Source organism: Ictidomys tridecemlineatus, chromosome 1 (assembly GCF_052094955.1).
Source record: "Ictidomys tridecemlineatus isolate mIctTri1 chromosome 1, mIctTri1.hap1, whole genome shotgun sequence".
NCBI classification, from domain to species: domain Eukaryota; kingdom Metazoa; phylum Chordata; class Mammalia; order Rodentia; family Sciuridae; genus Ictidomys; species Ictidomys tridecemlineatus.
In genome coordinates this window covers 133,307,369-133,324,380 of record NC_135477.1, presented here as the reverse complement: position 1 = coordinate 133,324,380, position 17,012 = coordinate 133,307,369, and the positions used below count along the sequence as shown (strand labels likewise).

At 38.4% G+C, this 17,012-nt stretch overlaps 1 protein-coding gene across 1 annotated transcript in view; it reads left to right on the top strand.

The window, feature by feature from the left end:
* Ccdc192 (coiled-coil domain containing 192) overlaps positions 1-17,012 on the top strand; it is a 198,833-nt gene that overhangs the window by 127,366 nt on the left and 54,455 nt on the right. Inside the window, exon 6 of the mRNA XM_078048043.1 lies at positions 7,704-7,836. Coding sequence (XP_077904169.1) covers positions 7,704-7,836 — 133 coding nt within the window. The remainder of the gene's footprint in view (positions 1-7,703; positions 7,837-17,012) is intronic.

Below are 17,012 nucleotides of genomic sequence, written 5' to 3'. Positions count from 1 at the left end.
AATGATCACATCTACTCACCTTCAGCTGTTATGGCCACAGAGAAACATAATATGAGGATGTTCTTCCATTTCTCTCATCCTGGAGATAAAGCCAATCAAACTGGAGAGGGTCAAGGGGAAAGCACTATGAATAATTTGCCTCTTTTTACCATCACAGTGATCAAATCACCTCTCAGTCCCTTTTCTCATTGAGACGAGGAGTCAGAAAACCTGGCTCTGAGTCCTGCTTCCTGCAGCTTTGTTAGCTGTGACAAAACATTTTTCTCTGCTTTTCCTTCTGCAGTTCTAAGATACCAGGTCTGGACAATTTGGACTCTAAGAGTGCATCCAATTCTGTATCATCTAAGATTTGATGATTCCAACTGATTTAACAATTCTTTCTGAGCAGTCAAGTCCTTGGCTTCAAGATATCACAGTCATAAGTTATTCATCACTGCACTTGCATTAGAAATGGCTTTGTAGAGTCTGAAATGTCCTTTTATGCAACTTCTGCAATGTGAGCACTGGGTATGATTCTGAGGCATTTATCCACAGTGATGGACATCACCATCAGGAGATGGGTGGCATGCATTTGAATTATGGTTCACCATTTTGCTCTAGAAAAGCTACTCAAATCCTTCTGTGTCTCAATATTTGCATCTAAAAATGGGATTATAAGGGTCCTAATTCATTGGTTTGCTATGAAACTGAAATGAACTAACACACATAAAGTTCATAGACTTATACCTGGGACGTTGTAAATGGTCAAGAGTTATTAACTTCTCTCCGGAGTTAATTCTCTCCCAATAATGGGCTCTATGCCACATTAAGGGAAGTGGAGTTTAATGTCTTTAGGGCAGAACATCCTATTTTTAGGACAAGTGTATTATTAGAACTGTTTACCTTATCATTGAAATTCACTCCAAATATTATGTTATCTCATTATTTTGGGTTAATTTGTAATTTTTCTTAAATAAACACTTAGACTAGCATTCTAGAAACCAGAATACTGACTGGGAAATTTCACTTCTGTCTCTAATAATCATTTATACAACAGAGGAAAGAAACTGAGATTTGGTTCTGACTATAGGCAAATTCTTTCTTGTAGTGAGTTGTTTGTTTAATTACTGGGCTTTTATTTTCTTCTTAACAGAAACCTCTTGAGTGTGGGATATGATTAAAATGCATTCCTATAGCATTTTTTAACACAAAATAATGTGAGTTGATACTCACATGGGAAGACTACTAAAGAACTGAAAAATTTCAGCTTTTATTTCCAAGGTCTGATTATCTTATCCATTAATCATCATCTGTCTACCAGTGATCATATGGGACCGGGCACTCAGTCAAGGTTTTGATGAGCCCTGAGAGTTTTTTACATAAATCTAGTTCCCTAAGACTTTACCAGATGAGATAAATCTTAAGCTACATTTTGCAGTTGTGATCATTTTACATTCAAGGCATTCTGTAGAAAAGTCTCATTTGATCCATTCTTTGTCATGTCAGATGACTCAAAAGAAGCTAACAATTGCCAGAATCAACTTAAGATTTTCTGAGGAAATGAACAACACCTAGCCCAGATTGCTCTTATCTGGGTGTATCAAGTCTTCCTTTATTTCCTAGGCTCTTTAGAGCTACCATAGCAACCCATGCTATAAATGCGACACAATTGCACTTCAAAGCTACACCTTTATAGCCAAGGCTGCCCTATTGCCTCTCTAAGTTACTTTTCTGTAACTTAGAAAATTAATGGTGCTGTTGGTTAGTGAGACTTCATGTGAGTGTTGAAAAGAAAAGTAAGCGAAGACCTTGGGTCAAGTCCATTTGAGTAACACTGCATGACCAGGATTGGGTCCAGTAGAACTCTTGGTGGCTCAAGTGTTTCATCTGTATAGAAAAATACAATTTCAATTACAGTTGGATTTTATCAACCAGCAGTGCCCACTGGAAATGTAGCGTAAGGACTATAAAGCCAGGTGTGCAATACCCATGTGGAAGAGTCCCTAAATCAAAGGCTGGCAGGGACTGGAAAGGAACATAAATACCATATATTTGACATCCCTGGACTCTTAAAACATTCTGTGAGGGCGCTATGAGTTAAAAAAAAAGAAGAAGAAGAAGAAAGAAAGAAAGAAAGAAAGAAAGAAAGAAAGAAAGAAAGAAAGAAAGAAAGAAAGAAAGAAAGAAAAGAAAAAAGTAGGAGACATGAAATTGATTTTTAAGCCAAATTGTGTACCTTTGTTAATTTCATTATGATGACTGTTAGAAGAGGAATGAAAAGAGAAACCTAACTTCATCTTCTGTATTCGAACCAAATTCTCTCATACATCCTGGTCAGGAGCATTTTATAGTGGTCCTCTGGAGTGAAAACTTTTATCTTTATCATATATGTTAAGCAAAGAAAGTGGGATAGACGGGTGATATTTCAGATAATGTGGTTGTATTAAATTGGTTTGCTATGAAATACTTGACAAGACCAACTTATAAGAAGAAAAATTGATTCCGACTCATAGTTTCAGAATTTCAGCCCATGGTCAGCTATTTCCAGGGCAGAAACATTACGGCAGAGGAAAGCTGCTCAGCTCATGCAGCCAGGAGGCAGAGAGACTGGAGGGTAAGAGAAGATGAAACCTTCCAGGGCATGCTACCTACTTCCTTCACTTAAGTACCACCACCCAGTAGTTCATTCAGCTATCAATGGGTTAATCCACTGATGAGGTCAGATTCTTTATTATGCAATGCCTTAAAAGCCCCACCTCTGAAGCTTGCTGCATTTTTTTTAGGTTTTATTTTTTATTTTTATTTTTTTTAATTAATGAATTAATTAATTTTTTGCATTGCAATTCTTAATACACCATTATACAATAATTTATCATATCTCTGATTATATATAAGGTATATTGACACCAAATTCACACATGGAAACTTGCTGCATTTTGAGACCATACTTTGAACACATGAACCTTTGGGGGGACATTCGGGCTTGAAATCATAAAAGTGTGAAAACAACTCTGACCTTGTAGACACAAGAAAGCTGCCATGGGGAACAGAGCTTGGGCCTTGAAGTGCTCCATCTCTCCCTGGAGCCAGCCACCTACTTCACCTAGGCATCAGGCCAGCTCTGGCAGGAGATTGGATCAAGGCTATTTGCATGTCTGTTTTCAGGACATTAAGTTTTGTCTTCCCATACAAAATGGGAAGGCAGTCAACTCAATCATGCAGAAAACTTATCTTGGAAAAAAAAAAAGAAGAACAAAGTTTTTCTTTCAATAAGTACAAATTCTATTTTCTGTAAAGTGTGATAAAAACACCTCCAGAAAATATACATGTTTTGATGAAGGGTTGAAGTTCTCCTTTTTTGTGATTCAAGGAATGATGACAAAAACAGAAAGACTTTATTATATTGTTAAGCGTAGCACTGGGTGTTATCATTTATGTGTTGTATCATTTGAGCCCCAAAACACTCTGTGAAATGGACTCTAAAGCTGGAGATGTCAGCCTGACCCAATTTCTCATGGCCAGTAAGTGACAAAGCTCAACTTCATAATCCAAAGCCATGAGTCAAAGTGTGTGGAAATACCCAGAAATGTTAGACAGTGCTGGCAATTCTGCATTGAAACTCTTCTATAAATAGCTCCCTGATTATTTCTGATTCTCATTGACTTAGTATAATGTAAGCCATTCAGCAATATGATACTGATAAATATTTCCTTTTCAAAACATTACACAAATAATACATGATTTCCTCCCTCTTTCTACCCTGTAGGAGAAGTAGGAAAAAAACAAGATAATAGGAATTTGCCTCCAAGCTACAATACCTTCCTATCCTCTTGGTAATCACTGAAGAGAGTCCCTAGTTACTAAGGAGACCATAACAGAATCCATTAGGTTCCAGTACACTTGGGTTGCCTGGCTAGCGAACGCCAAAATAGCAAAGGAAAATATTATCATTGCTGAAATCATTTGATGTCTATGACTAATAAAAAACATGTTGGCAAATTGAATTTTTTGAACTGCCCAAAGGGCTTGGTAAAGACTATGAATTAATAGCACACAGCATTCTGTCTAGAGAAGAAAAAGAAATTTTTTTTTAAAAAAAGCAAAATATTAAACCATTTCTTAAAAAAAATATCTGAACAATCAAAAGGTCCTCACAGAAACAAACATTAGGCAACCACATCTAGGTCTCTTATTAAATTTTTTATTTAAATTTAATTTTCTGACCCCTCCTTTTCCTATAGCTAAATAATAAATTCTGTGTATTCTGAGTCACATTATTCTTGAATAGTAAGAGACCCACAGGCCTTCTTATCCAATTTCTCAAAAATACCGGAATTATCTTTAAAGTGTCCCTGACTACTGTACCAACCGTCAAGGCTTTGAAGGCAGAAGTTTCCATTCACATGTGTGCTGTGCCCCTTGAGGGCCTAGTGGAAGACAGAAGTAGAAGAATTGGGGTTGAGCCAACTTCCAACGACCTCTTCACTCCAGGTCTTGGGCTTGCCTGAAGATGTTCATCAGTGTCCTCTGCTTGACCATTCCAGAGCAGCAGGTCTCTGCCAGGATCCATCCTGTCTTGTTATGGCTATGGCTCTGATTTTTGGAGGCTGCGTTCTCATGTTGTGCCAAAATCCTCTCTCCTCCTGTTTTCTACCTATTGTTCTCTGTGGTATCTCTAGAACAACACTGCTTGACTCAACTTCCTCTCCTCCTAAATAGTCCCTTAGATAACTGAAGTCAACTGTCATGATTGCCTGGTGTACTGTTTTCTCCAAAAGTTGTTTCCCTATTAGATCATAAGGCAAGCATACAAATAGAATTTGAAGAGACAGAGCACATAATTATCATTAAAAAAAGACAAAAAGGTAGTCTGAAATTTTGATTTTTTTTTTTTTTGGTAGGGGGGCGGATACCTTGGATTGAACTCAGGGGTACTCAACTACTGAGCCATAACCCCAATCCTAATTTGTATATATATATTTTTTAATTTAGAGACAGGGTCTCACAGTTGCTTAGTGCTTTGCCATTGCTGAGGCTGGCTTTGAACTCAAGATCCTCCTGTCTCAGCCTTAGGAGCCCTAATTAGGATTATAGGCATGCACCACCGTGCCTAGCATGAAAATTTGATATTTTTTTAAGTTAAAATTCTAAAATAAAAAGTTGAAGGACTGGAGGTACAGCTGAGTGGTAGAATGCATGTTTTGCATACATGAGGCTATGAGTTCATTCACTAGCACCAAAAAACAAAAACAATCAAACAAAAAAAGTTGAAATTCTCAATTGGTATTGGAAAGTAATGTATCTGTACTCTGGGTTCCTGAATTCTGTCAAGTCATCCTGTCAAAATGGAAATAAAGACTTTTTCCTTAGTTATAGACATCATGCCAGTTCCTAGTAACATCCCACCAATTCTCACCAAAGTTGCATTTTAAAAAAAAATACTATTAATGCCTACTTTACCTGCATATAAATACTTATGACAAGATTTGAAAACGAATATCATCTATTAAGAATTAAAGAAGGGATGATGTAAAGAAAATAGATATTTAATTCTTCTCTCCATGCCATATCTTATTATGAAAAACTTTAAGCAGGCAGATATGTTGATTTTATAGCAAACACCCATATATTCAACAAGTAGAGTCTACAATGAACATTGCACTATCTCCAATATCTCTCAAATTTGTACCTTTCTCTGTCTGTCCATCAACCCACCCTACATTTTTATACATTTCAATATCACTTGTTTGCAGCAGAATACTTTATCCTCACACACCAACATGCACGTTGTTATCAATTCTTTTTTGAAACGTTTGGTTCATGTTCCCTTCTGAATCCCCTTTACCATACTTTATTTTATTCCCTCCCTTTCCTCAATTTTCATTTTTGTGTTCTTCTTCCCACTTTCTGTCCCCAAGATCTAAGAGACAAAAGAATGATGTAAAATTCTTGAATGTCTAATATTCTTAGAATCGCATCAGGGAAGATCACTGATGACCAGCTTTTAGAGTTGCAGGCATGGGATGGATGGAGGACCTCAGGAACAGGCTAATCAGAGAGGGATTAGCATGAGAATTTAATAATTTACTATGCGAAGCACAGCTAGTAAGTGCCCAGGCATACTTCCTCATCAACCTAGTCTCCCTTTGAACTAATGGCCATGGAAGGCCAATTATGAAGGCTTTTAGTAACCAGAGACTCAGAGGAGGGGAACTCAAAGGTCCTGGTGGTCTGGAAGAAGAGACCTCATCAGCTGATGTTTCAACAGCTGGTTTCATGATGAAATGAGGATGGGGACACTAACTACCACTGTAGAACTTCTGGGAAGACCTGCCACTGGGGTCATGGCTAGTGAGTGCACTTCTAACCTGGACTGTATGGGTGAACCCTGTCAAATTCTACCCTTCCAACTTCCTTCAAAAACATCCGTTGAGCCCCATTCCTTTGAGGAACACATTCTCTTTTAACCCTGTTTATGGCATTAGTTAAGATTTAGTGAAGTCCTGACCATCCTGTGTTGGGTCTGGAGGAAACCCTGTCTTTTTGTTTTGGTTTGGTTTTTCGGTTTGTGTGTGTGTTTGTTTGTGTGGTGCTGAAGATGAACCCAGGGCCTCACACAGGCCAGAAAAAGCGCTCTACCACTCAGCTACATCCCCAGCTCGACAACCTGTCCTTAAAATGTGAAGTCTGTGTCTATCTAATTCCACCTTTGCAAATCAATTTTACTGGCTTTATTCTCTAATATGAGAGTGATTATCTGCCTTCTGAGCACTCTGTTCAGAGGCCAGGAAAGAAGCGCTCTTCTATAGTGAGAAAACCATTAATTTCTCTATCTCAAGATTTATGTCTGACAAGCAATGTTCGTTGTTCATTCTCTGGACTTCCTAATTAACAGCCCACAAAGACTTGGCAAGGTGAGATCCCCAGTGAAAAGGCAGCTGCCCAAAAGCAACACAAATGTACAAATGCAACACTTGTCACACAGACAGCTTCTCCAATGTTGCAGATCAATCTAACTTTGACAAATCAAACCTACTTTGAAATCCATGAAAGGAGCTCTCTAGTCATAAAATCTCAAGGTGAATCCTTTGGTTATATAACCACTTCTTAATGTAGTTCTCCCAAAGGTTCGGACTTAAAAATCAGTTTTAGAGCAAGGCTTTCCTATCCTCTACTGCTTAAAAACAATTCTTACCCTTAACCACGTTCCATGTACAGATAACATAGGAAACGCCATCACTGCATAGTAGCACCATATGCTTTACAGTTTATTTAAAAATAACATTCAACTGTTGCAGAAAACATGACTCAGAACAAGGCTCTGGTTATTTCACAAGAATCTGTGACAGATTGGGTGCAGGGGGAACCTGATACTTTTAGGTATTAGCACCTCAGTGGTAAATGTTAACTGGTAACTTTAAGTTCTTCTCTAATTGCCTCTATTATAAGCAACCTATCCTCAGATCCAGATTAAAACTCTTTCCAGAGGGTGAAAGGTCCCATAATGTAGAGAGTAGACTTTTATTGCTGGGAACTCAAAGATTCTGACAGTAGCATATGTGCCTTGTGTCACAGACCTCAAGCAGTACTCAATCTACACAAACAGGGAGCATTTCATCTAAGCAGGGCTTCAAAGGCAATGTTTGTTCATACACCATTAGTTTCTTTGATTCCTCTGATGCATCTGTCTCTAGTGATGGAAACTCTTTTTTTTTTTTTTTAAGAAACTAAAGCACAAAAAGAAAATGAAAAAACTAAAAACTGATTTGGCAACAGCTAAGCAAGAGGCTGCCTTCACAATCATGGAACTCAATGAGAAGATAAAGATGCTCTATGAAGGAAAGCCAGCCCCTAGAGGTCAGTATTACCACGTGACAATTGCACCCTGGCCCCTCATCTTGGGTGATGCCTATGGTTTCATTGGCAACCAAGCAAAAAGCAAGGCCACTGTGCCTGGCAGTGTCCTGGCTCAGCAGCATACTGGCCTGGCCTGACCTCTGTTAGGAATGAACAGAGATGGCACGTGAGCTACTAACTCTGGGCTCGGTTTGCTTTCACTTTAGAGAGGCAGAGAATGAAGAAGCTGCTCATTAAGGGGAAGTCTCTGAAAATGAACAACTGGCCTGAAATAGATCTGTGAAGTGTCATTGGATGAGCTGGGTGACTGTGAGGAAAGGGCAGTACCTAAGAAGGCAGACTGACACCTTGAGGAACAGGGCTCTGGAGTAGGGCCAGGAGCCTGTCTGAGCGCACAGGCTGGAAGGGAGGAGAGTCTTTTTTAACAGCAGACAAATGAAGCAGAAAACCAGCAGGGAAGATTGGTTAGGGTGAAATCTGGATAGTTTAAATTTTTTTTTTTTTTGAATAGCAACATTAGTTTCAATTTTAAAAAAATACTACTTCTACTAAGAGGCTATAAATACACATTAGGGGAAAAACTCAGGTTATCATTACTAATAATAGGAGTTAACATTTCACACTATGTGCCAGGCATTTTGCTAAGCAAGATGTATAAATATCTATTTAATTCTCAGAATAATTTCTGAGGTGAGTGTACTCATGGATTCCACCAGAATAAGTCGAGGCTCAGATATATTCATTAACTTGCCCAGGTTAGACCCAGACAGGCAATACTTGAGTAGTCAGCACCAAAGCAGTGACTTTTCCTACACCAGGGGAGGTTTCCAGCTTTGATAGGCTGAAGACATTTTGTCTGCTATGTAGCAGCAATAACAAACTTAGCTTCTGCCTGTTGATCTCCTGCAAAGACTTGGTTCCCTAAAATAAATGTCTTCCTTTGAAGTGTGCCACTCTTGCAAAGCCAGGAACATATCATTGTTCTTACTCTGGCTTCCTTTATTACTCATAAATAATTCTGGAAAAAGAGGAGCAACTTGGAAACAAGTGGAGGAGGAAGAAGTAGGCCATGTGGTGGCTTCAGAAAGGGGACACTCCCAGAATCCTGACCACATGGTGAAACTTCACATGCAAACTTGGTTTGTATTTTCAATTTCCAGTAGCACTTTCCCAGGGTTCAAATGGCATCTAATACTGTCACCTTGAAACACCTGCCAAAGGTCATTTTTTTTCTTTCTTTCCTTTTCAATTTTTTCTTTTAACAAAATAATATAAAAACATTTTATAATGTTGCCTTTACAACCATGAAACCTAAACAAATAAAAACCCACTAGAAAATGTTATCCATTTAAAGATCTAAGTTATCCACAGGCTAGATTTTCCATTGGTTGCTTGGGGAGAAGCTGATGACAATCATGGAACACATTGGAGGTAGTTCTCCAGCTTATTTGAGAGAAGCTTTTGACTTCTCAACTCCATGTTAAACTTAGTGCAAAAAATATTATTGCAGGGCATCTAATTCTAATTACACTTATTTAGGCAAAAATATCATTCATTGTCTAGTGCCATTTGGTCTCTCAGGTATTTGAATAAGTCAAAATTTAAATGATACTAACATGTAAATGGTTTGGGGGAGGCAGAAAATAATAAATCCCATCTCTCTTAGATCACTTTTTTCTCAGTATTTTTATTTAAAAACAAAACTACTAGTAAGGGGGTGGTTATGACATACTTATAAATGGATATAAATAAAATTAAATCTAAACAGTTATTCCAAGGTCCATTGGATCAAAATGGTGCCCTTCCTTTTGGAGCTATTGCTGCTTCTCTTACTGATGGATAAACTGAGTCATTGCACTGACAAGGAGTACTAATATCTTAAATCAAATATTTTTCACATTTTTACTCTCCTTTCAGCCCTGTGCAACCTCACCTTGAATTCAATAGTCCAAGAGATTATCAAGGTCATTATGGCCCTAGAGTGATATTAATTGGACATCTCAGACACCTTGGTCACCTTGCCCTTCCTCTCAATTCACTTCAAAATAAAGCCTCTAACACTTAAGGTAAATAACCCTTATTTACCCTAGAACAATACAGGCCAACTCACCCACACACAAATATTTCTGGAACTAAAACACCATCTCTCCCTTAGTTATTTTGTGTCCTTTTATAAAATGTTTGTTCTGGGTTCTCAGACTCTGTTTGCAAAGGCCAGGTGCCCCAGTCATAATAGCTTAAGGAGAAAGGATGATTTATAGGCACAAGTAAGCAAACCAAGAAAGGGCATGCTATTCGCTTCAGAGTCCTGCAGATTCAGGGTGTTGGATACCATCAGGACATGGTGTGTCACTCATCTCTTCATGTCTCTACACTGAGACTTGATTTTGTTAAGCTAGATGTTGGAAGAGACCAGAAAGATGACTTTAAAAAGCTATGGGCTGCACTTCTTTCTTATCACCTCTTTTCCAGAGAAGAAAGAAAACATTTTCCCACCAGCTCTAGTTAGAAAAGTACAAGAAAGAACTCTGTCTGGCTAGGGTTGGGTATTCATCCTGGGATAGAAACCAAATTTTGTGATCAGGGATGGGGAACGTTGTTGGACAAGCGTTGGTCATGCATCCCGTACTGGGTGGCAGGGTAGAGAAAAAGCAAGGGTGGGAAAGAGAATGTTCTGAGTGGCCCCTCACACCAGAAGCATAGAACTGGATGGCAGAAAACCACTTCCTTAAAGGAAGAAAAATCCCATAACCAAGAAGAAGAAAAACGAAAGCCATGCTTCCAATGCATGGTCAGCTAGCCAACAAGTTAAAACTAAAAGTAATAGTAATGAATCACCCATCACAAGGGAACTAGCACTTTAAAAGTAAATTTCTTGTCAATGAACAAAAGGCCTTCAGCATCCAAGAAATAAATCTCTAGTGGTATAATTTTAGACCCCAAAATAGAAGACTGTGAGCCATTTGGGAAAGAGAGACCCCTTTTGGCCTCCCTCAAGTGATATCATGGTCAACTATTTTGAAGGCCTGGCTTATTATAACAAATTGCAAGAAGGCGAAAAAAAAAACAACATTGATTATAACTCATATGTCATGTTAATCTGGATTAACAGTTAATTCTCTATTATAGTTATGATCTGATGTTTGCAATTCTAACAACCAAATTCATGAAATATTTCCAAATAAATTAGAATCCTCTTTTGCCCAAATGTGCAATTTTTCCATATTTGATTCATTTTCTAAACAGTTTATAGGTTGCCGTTCATCTCTTCTAATCAGAGGAATGTTTCAGAATCTCAGGAATATTTTTAAGCATATTCATGTTCAAATTGATAAAGGAGCCAGCTAGCCAGTTTTTTAAAAACATAAACACAGTAAATTAGTTATGTGCTTAAATTACTTCCAAGAAAATAAATTATTTAAATCCATGGAAAATTTAGCTGAGAAGAAAAACACCTTTATTATAAAACTAAGGCAACAGGAAACTTACAGCCTGAGTGTTGTTTGTTGATTTTACTTTGTGTGAATAATCACAACTCAAGGGAGATTCCTCCTGTCATTTCCAAAGTCTGCACCTAAAGTGTTTACAGCTTTATTTACTAGCAGAAATCAATGAAATACCTATTGCACTCCTTTTTGGAGGGTTGCAGAGGCTTAACAGGGATTGAACCCAGGGGCGCTTAACTACTGAGCCACATTCCCACCCACACAGCTTTTTTTTTTTTTTTGCAACAGGTTCTCACTAGTTGCTTAGAGCCTCCTTGAGTTGCTGAGACTGGCTTTGAACTTGCAATCCTTCTGGTTCAGCCTCCCTAGCTGCTGGGATTACAGGCATGTGCCACTGCACCCAGCTTGCACTTCTTTTTGAAGTCTGAGTCTACCTTTTGATATATATCAGTACACAGGAAACTAACGTTAAGTCTCAGGACTAATTCTGCTTCCTTTTGTTTAGCAGAACAAAGTCACTTAGAAAAAGGCTTTACTAGTCCTGCTGTTGATGCATGAGTAGTCTTGTTCTACTGCGATCTCCTTCCTATCTTTGATCAGAATATAGATTTCAAGTTACTATTTAAGGAAATACACCCCTCAGGATTTTGTTCTCTTTTAATTTTTTAATTCTTTTAATATGGATCAAATAATATTTTAATATACCAAATAAAGAATCTAGCCCCCACTTGCCTGTTTCCATTGTCCTAATAAAAGTCATGTCAACTCTTCAGTCATCTCTTGGTTTTACTCCCATTAAGGAAACAAGGCCCAGGTAGCCCTGTTATGTCCCAGGGCAAATGCACCTATGACTCAATGTCCAAATAGTGCCAACCATGCTCTGGGCTGGGGGAGAGGGGCAGCTTGTAATAGTGATCTTCAGTGACATAAGAGTGCTTTTAAACACTAGACAACTTACCCCATTAATTTTAAGAATCTATTACTTTCCTAGATACTTTAGAAAGTCAGGTGATATCTTTTTGCCATCACGCCAAAGCTAACTCTAAACAATATTTTAAAGGGTATTTTTTTTACCATGATGCTCACTCTTAGGCACTTGGCCCAAGCCTTCTCTCCCTTGAGTATCCTATCTACCTCTCTCCTCCAAACTTCTTCCAGACCAAAGCTTCTGTTGCAAATAGGTGTTAAGGAAATGGAGATTTGGGGGTGATGAAAATATCCTGGAACTAGATATGGTAATGGTTGCTCAACATCGTTAATACAGAAAACCACTTTTAAACAATTAAAATTGTGAACTCTGAGATGTGAATTTTAATCTCAATTATAAACAAACCAACAGTGATTAAAACAAATTCTAAGATGTAATGACTAACCACCCTGTCACTTGTATATTTTAATGACTACGCAGTGTATTATTTTTAAGTAATGGCTTTTTTTTTTTTTTTTTGTACCAGGGATTGAACCCAAAGCCATTCAACCACTGAGCCACTTCCCAGCCCTTTTATTTTTTATTTAGAGACAGGTTCTCACTAAGTTCCTTAGCTCTTCACTAAGTTGCTGAGGCTGGCTTTGAACTTGTGATCCTCCTGTCTCAGCCTCCTGAGCTGCTGGGGTTTACAGGCATGTGCCACTACACCCAGCTCTGTCGAGTGTATTTTAAAGAAAGTACATTGGGCTTAAATAAAATATTGACTTGGTAGAATTCCAAGCATATAGAAGGGGCTCATTTTTACATTTATTGGAATAAGGCAGCTTTGAATAGTGGTCCATTTTTGTGTTGTTGTTGTTGTTGTTGTTTTTAACAATACCACCCTGTCTTTTCAGCATGGTTCCTGAAAAGGTTCTTATTCCCCAGAATAGGAAATAATTACTTGACCCATAGTCCTAATGCAACCTTCTTTTACCACTGAACACCGATACTTCTTTTACCAGTCTACCTAATGTTTTCTAAGAAGGTAACAATACCAGTTTGAGGAACTCACTGTTTAAATTGCTGGGACCTCATCAAAAGTATGTTCACTTACCCATGTCATCAGATTGCACAGGACTCAGTACGATGTGTAATCAAAATCACAAACTGGCAAACTGTGCTCCCCATTACCAAAGATGACATTGCCTTGACAGAAAAATGATAAGACTAGGAAAATTAAAGATGAAGATTTCTCTCTCCAGAGGAATCATTATCCTACCAGTTACAGAAAATACTTAAAAAAAAAAAAAAAAAAGCTGATACTACCACAGAGTCTTCAGATGCAGAAGCTACACCAGAGTGAAATAATTTACGTTTAGACCAATAAACCCTACCAATTAACAACAAGGGAAAATGAGAGCATGGGTGTGATAACTTCAAGGTATGCTTTCTAAATTAACACTTTAATCTTTGGGTTGCATTCAGAGATTGCCTATCAGGTTGTCTCTTCCTTTGCCCACTGATTGTCTTTTCCTGAGACAGAGTCAGCTTATCCCAAACCAAAGTCTTCTCACTGATTTCAGAAGTCCCCTCGAGGCTGAGTAACTCTTCCAAGAGTCCCTGCAAAATTTAGAGATTTGTTGCACAGAAGATCCCAGGAAACCATTGCTCCTTCCAGCCGGAGACTGTAGCCTATGCACAAATTTAATCTGGTTCTACTTTTCAAAAAGATATTTCAGAGAAGTCTAGGCCTGAAAAGCATCATTCTAAAAAGTAGGCAATGATCAGGACTTTGTTGGTTGCAAGTGACAGAAATCAAATGAAACTAGTTTTGATAGGAAGGGATTTATTTGTGACTGAGGCTGGCAATAAAGTTAAGGCTGGCAAGGAGGCTGAGCCCCAGGGGGTTTCCAGACTTGGCTCTTCTTTGCCTCTTGGCCCCATCTGGTCTACTACAGGCACAGATCAGGACAGTGTCCCCAGGGTGCCCTGGCTCTCAATCTATAGTGACCATATGTTGTTTCTGCCTGTACAGAATCACTTCAGTCTTCTATTAGAAACAGAATCATGATTTTCCTTTGGAAAAAGACTCCTCTCCCATTTTCTGCAGTCTTTTGGGACTGTCAATCAAGGCCTGGTTCCCCCCTCTCCCCTTAGCTCAGGGGAATGCTTAAGACTAGCTGAGCCAATCACATCTGTCCTTTGCCAGAAACGTGAACCTTGAACTAAGTTGAGTGAAGAAGGGCAAAAAAAGACTAGGACTGATTTGTCCTGGAGTTTGGCCCCTGGAAGAAACTGTTGGTCTGGGACACCTGTATCTCTAAAGCTTCTTTTGAGAAATTTCCTTTAATTAATATTTTCCTTCAATACTAAGAGCTAGCTTATAGTCTTCTCATAAATTCTTTTTTTTTTCTCTTAATGTGGTCAGCATGGGTTTATAATATTTACAAACACAGAGCTTTAATTCATACCCAACCCTGGGGAACAGAACTTTTTTTTCATACTTCATATTCAAATCTCAGAGAAGGAATTTGATTGACACTATTTGTATCACATTCTTACCCTTGGATCAATTACTATGGCCAAGGCAGGGGGGTTTATCATGGACCACACTTGGGCCATGTGCCAGAGGTCAAGGGTCAGGACATATGATCAGATAAAAGAAGATGGAAAAGCTTTCTATACTTCTCCCTGTCTCCCGTGATCTGCTTTCTTTAAACCTCATTAAAGTGTAGAAACCCATTCACTGTTTTATCATACTGCCTATCTAGGCCCTTTCTTTACAAAAGATCTGGAAATCTATTTATTTTCTGATTAACAAAAGGTAAGAAGATCCATTTTGCAATTTTTGGTTGGGGTCCAGTATTTTCCAGCCGGCAGCTGTGGGAATTCAGTGATGTCAAGGTCCCCTCCCTCCTTTGTTTGTAAGACTAATTTTGGAATTATACCATTATCAGGAAATAGTGTTCCTTTCCTTCTGTCCATCCCTTAGGAATGGTTTTTAAAAAGAGAGAGGAAAAAAAAAAAAAAAACAAGCTTGGCTTCTGTGTCCAGAGAGGTTGGATAAAAGGGCAAGCACCAGCTAAATGTCAGACAAGGCACATGGGAAAGGGAATTTGATCAATTTCAAAGGTTTCCTATTTAACCATAGAGACTGCTATGATCACCAGAAGAGTGTGCTGCTTAGGAATGCTGCTTAACATCCCAGAGCAGCTGAAGAGGAAGATGCTTCCTTCCAGGATATTTGCAGAGCAGTCTTGTGCACTCCTTTGTTAAACATCAGCAGATGGACATTTATTTGTAAACATGAGCTGAATTGGAGACTTTGGAGTTTTAAACAATTGTCAGCCAGCTGTCTTTGGTATAAATCTCTTGTTGACAAAGTGCAAAAAGTGAATGGTGTTCTCTCCTGCAGCTCCTCAGGAACTTCTCTACATTTTGTTTAATGACTTGAAGTTTCCTGATAGGTGGTTGATGTTAGAGAGCAACTACACTGATCATATGGATAAAATTTGGAAGAGTGTGTACTTTTGTAGGACATGAGCTCATCAAATCAAATTTTAAAAGGATGCATAGGTTCTGTTGGACAAATCAGAGACCTTTGAAGTCACAAGACATTCCTGGCCTGTGGAAGAGTGTTAGTTATAATATTTTTTAGTTGCAGCTGGATACAATACATTTACTTATTTATCTTAATGTGGTGCTGAGGATTGAACCCAGGGCCTCACACATACTAGGTGAGCACTCTACCACTGAGCCACAACTCCAGCCCCATAGATATACACTCTTCAATATTCACTAGATATATATCCTTATATATATTGTGATAGTCTGAAAGAGGTTTTTGTTTGTTTTTGTCTTGTTATTTTTTGCTTTTGTGTTTTTATTTTTTAAGATACACAGGCTGAGACTGGATTATCTTCCTGTACCTCTAACTTTGTAAATCAAATAAAGCCATAATTTGACATTTGTAAAAGAGCATATAACTAAAAAGTAATAAATAAGAAATGGGGGACTGGGAACATAGCTTGGTGGTAAGTGCTTGCCTAGCACACCTGAGGCCATGGGTTTCATTCCCCACACCACAAGGAAAGGAAGGAAAAGGAGAAGAAAGGTAGGACAAGCAGCAGAATTCCTTAGTTGCTGACTGTGCAGCTGGATCCCAGAGAAGTGTGTTACTTCCTGCTAACAGGATAAATGGGGCCTGCAAGACTGAAACTGTTTCCACTCGACTGAAGGAAGCTTTCATTGATGTCATTGATCTCAGAATCAGTGGCTGAGATGTCCACACTGCAGTCATCACCTTCTGGGCACACCATTGGAGCATCTGCTCCCTGTGGTCAGACAGGTTCCGGAACCACTGTTTCCTGTGGCCATTCCTGGTAAACGAGGAAGGAGACCTCCCTCTTCACCACCTACAGAATTATAAACAGAACTTAGTAAACAAAGAAGGGAGGGGTCCCCAGCCACAAACTGAACTTGTACTATTATAAAATAATAAGTTATAACTCAGAAGGTAAATTTCTGAGGCCAAGAAGAGAGGATACAAGACATGCATATATACTCTCAAATTGAAGCAAACAAGAATTCTGGAGTTCTTAAAAACAGAACAAGTTCTTATAAGACAAGTTAATAGGGTAAAACTTTTTAACTTAGTTCAGGAGAATCCCTATATTACCTTAACTCGTAGAAAATTTCCTAAATACATAAGGAAATATAGTGGCAATTGTTTTTAATCACATGAACTATCTATAATAGGATTCAGATGTCAACTAAAAGTGTCACCCTTAATTTAAGTCCAGACAGTACATTGATCTCTG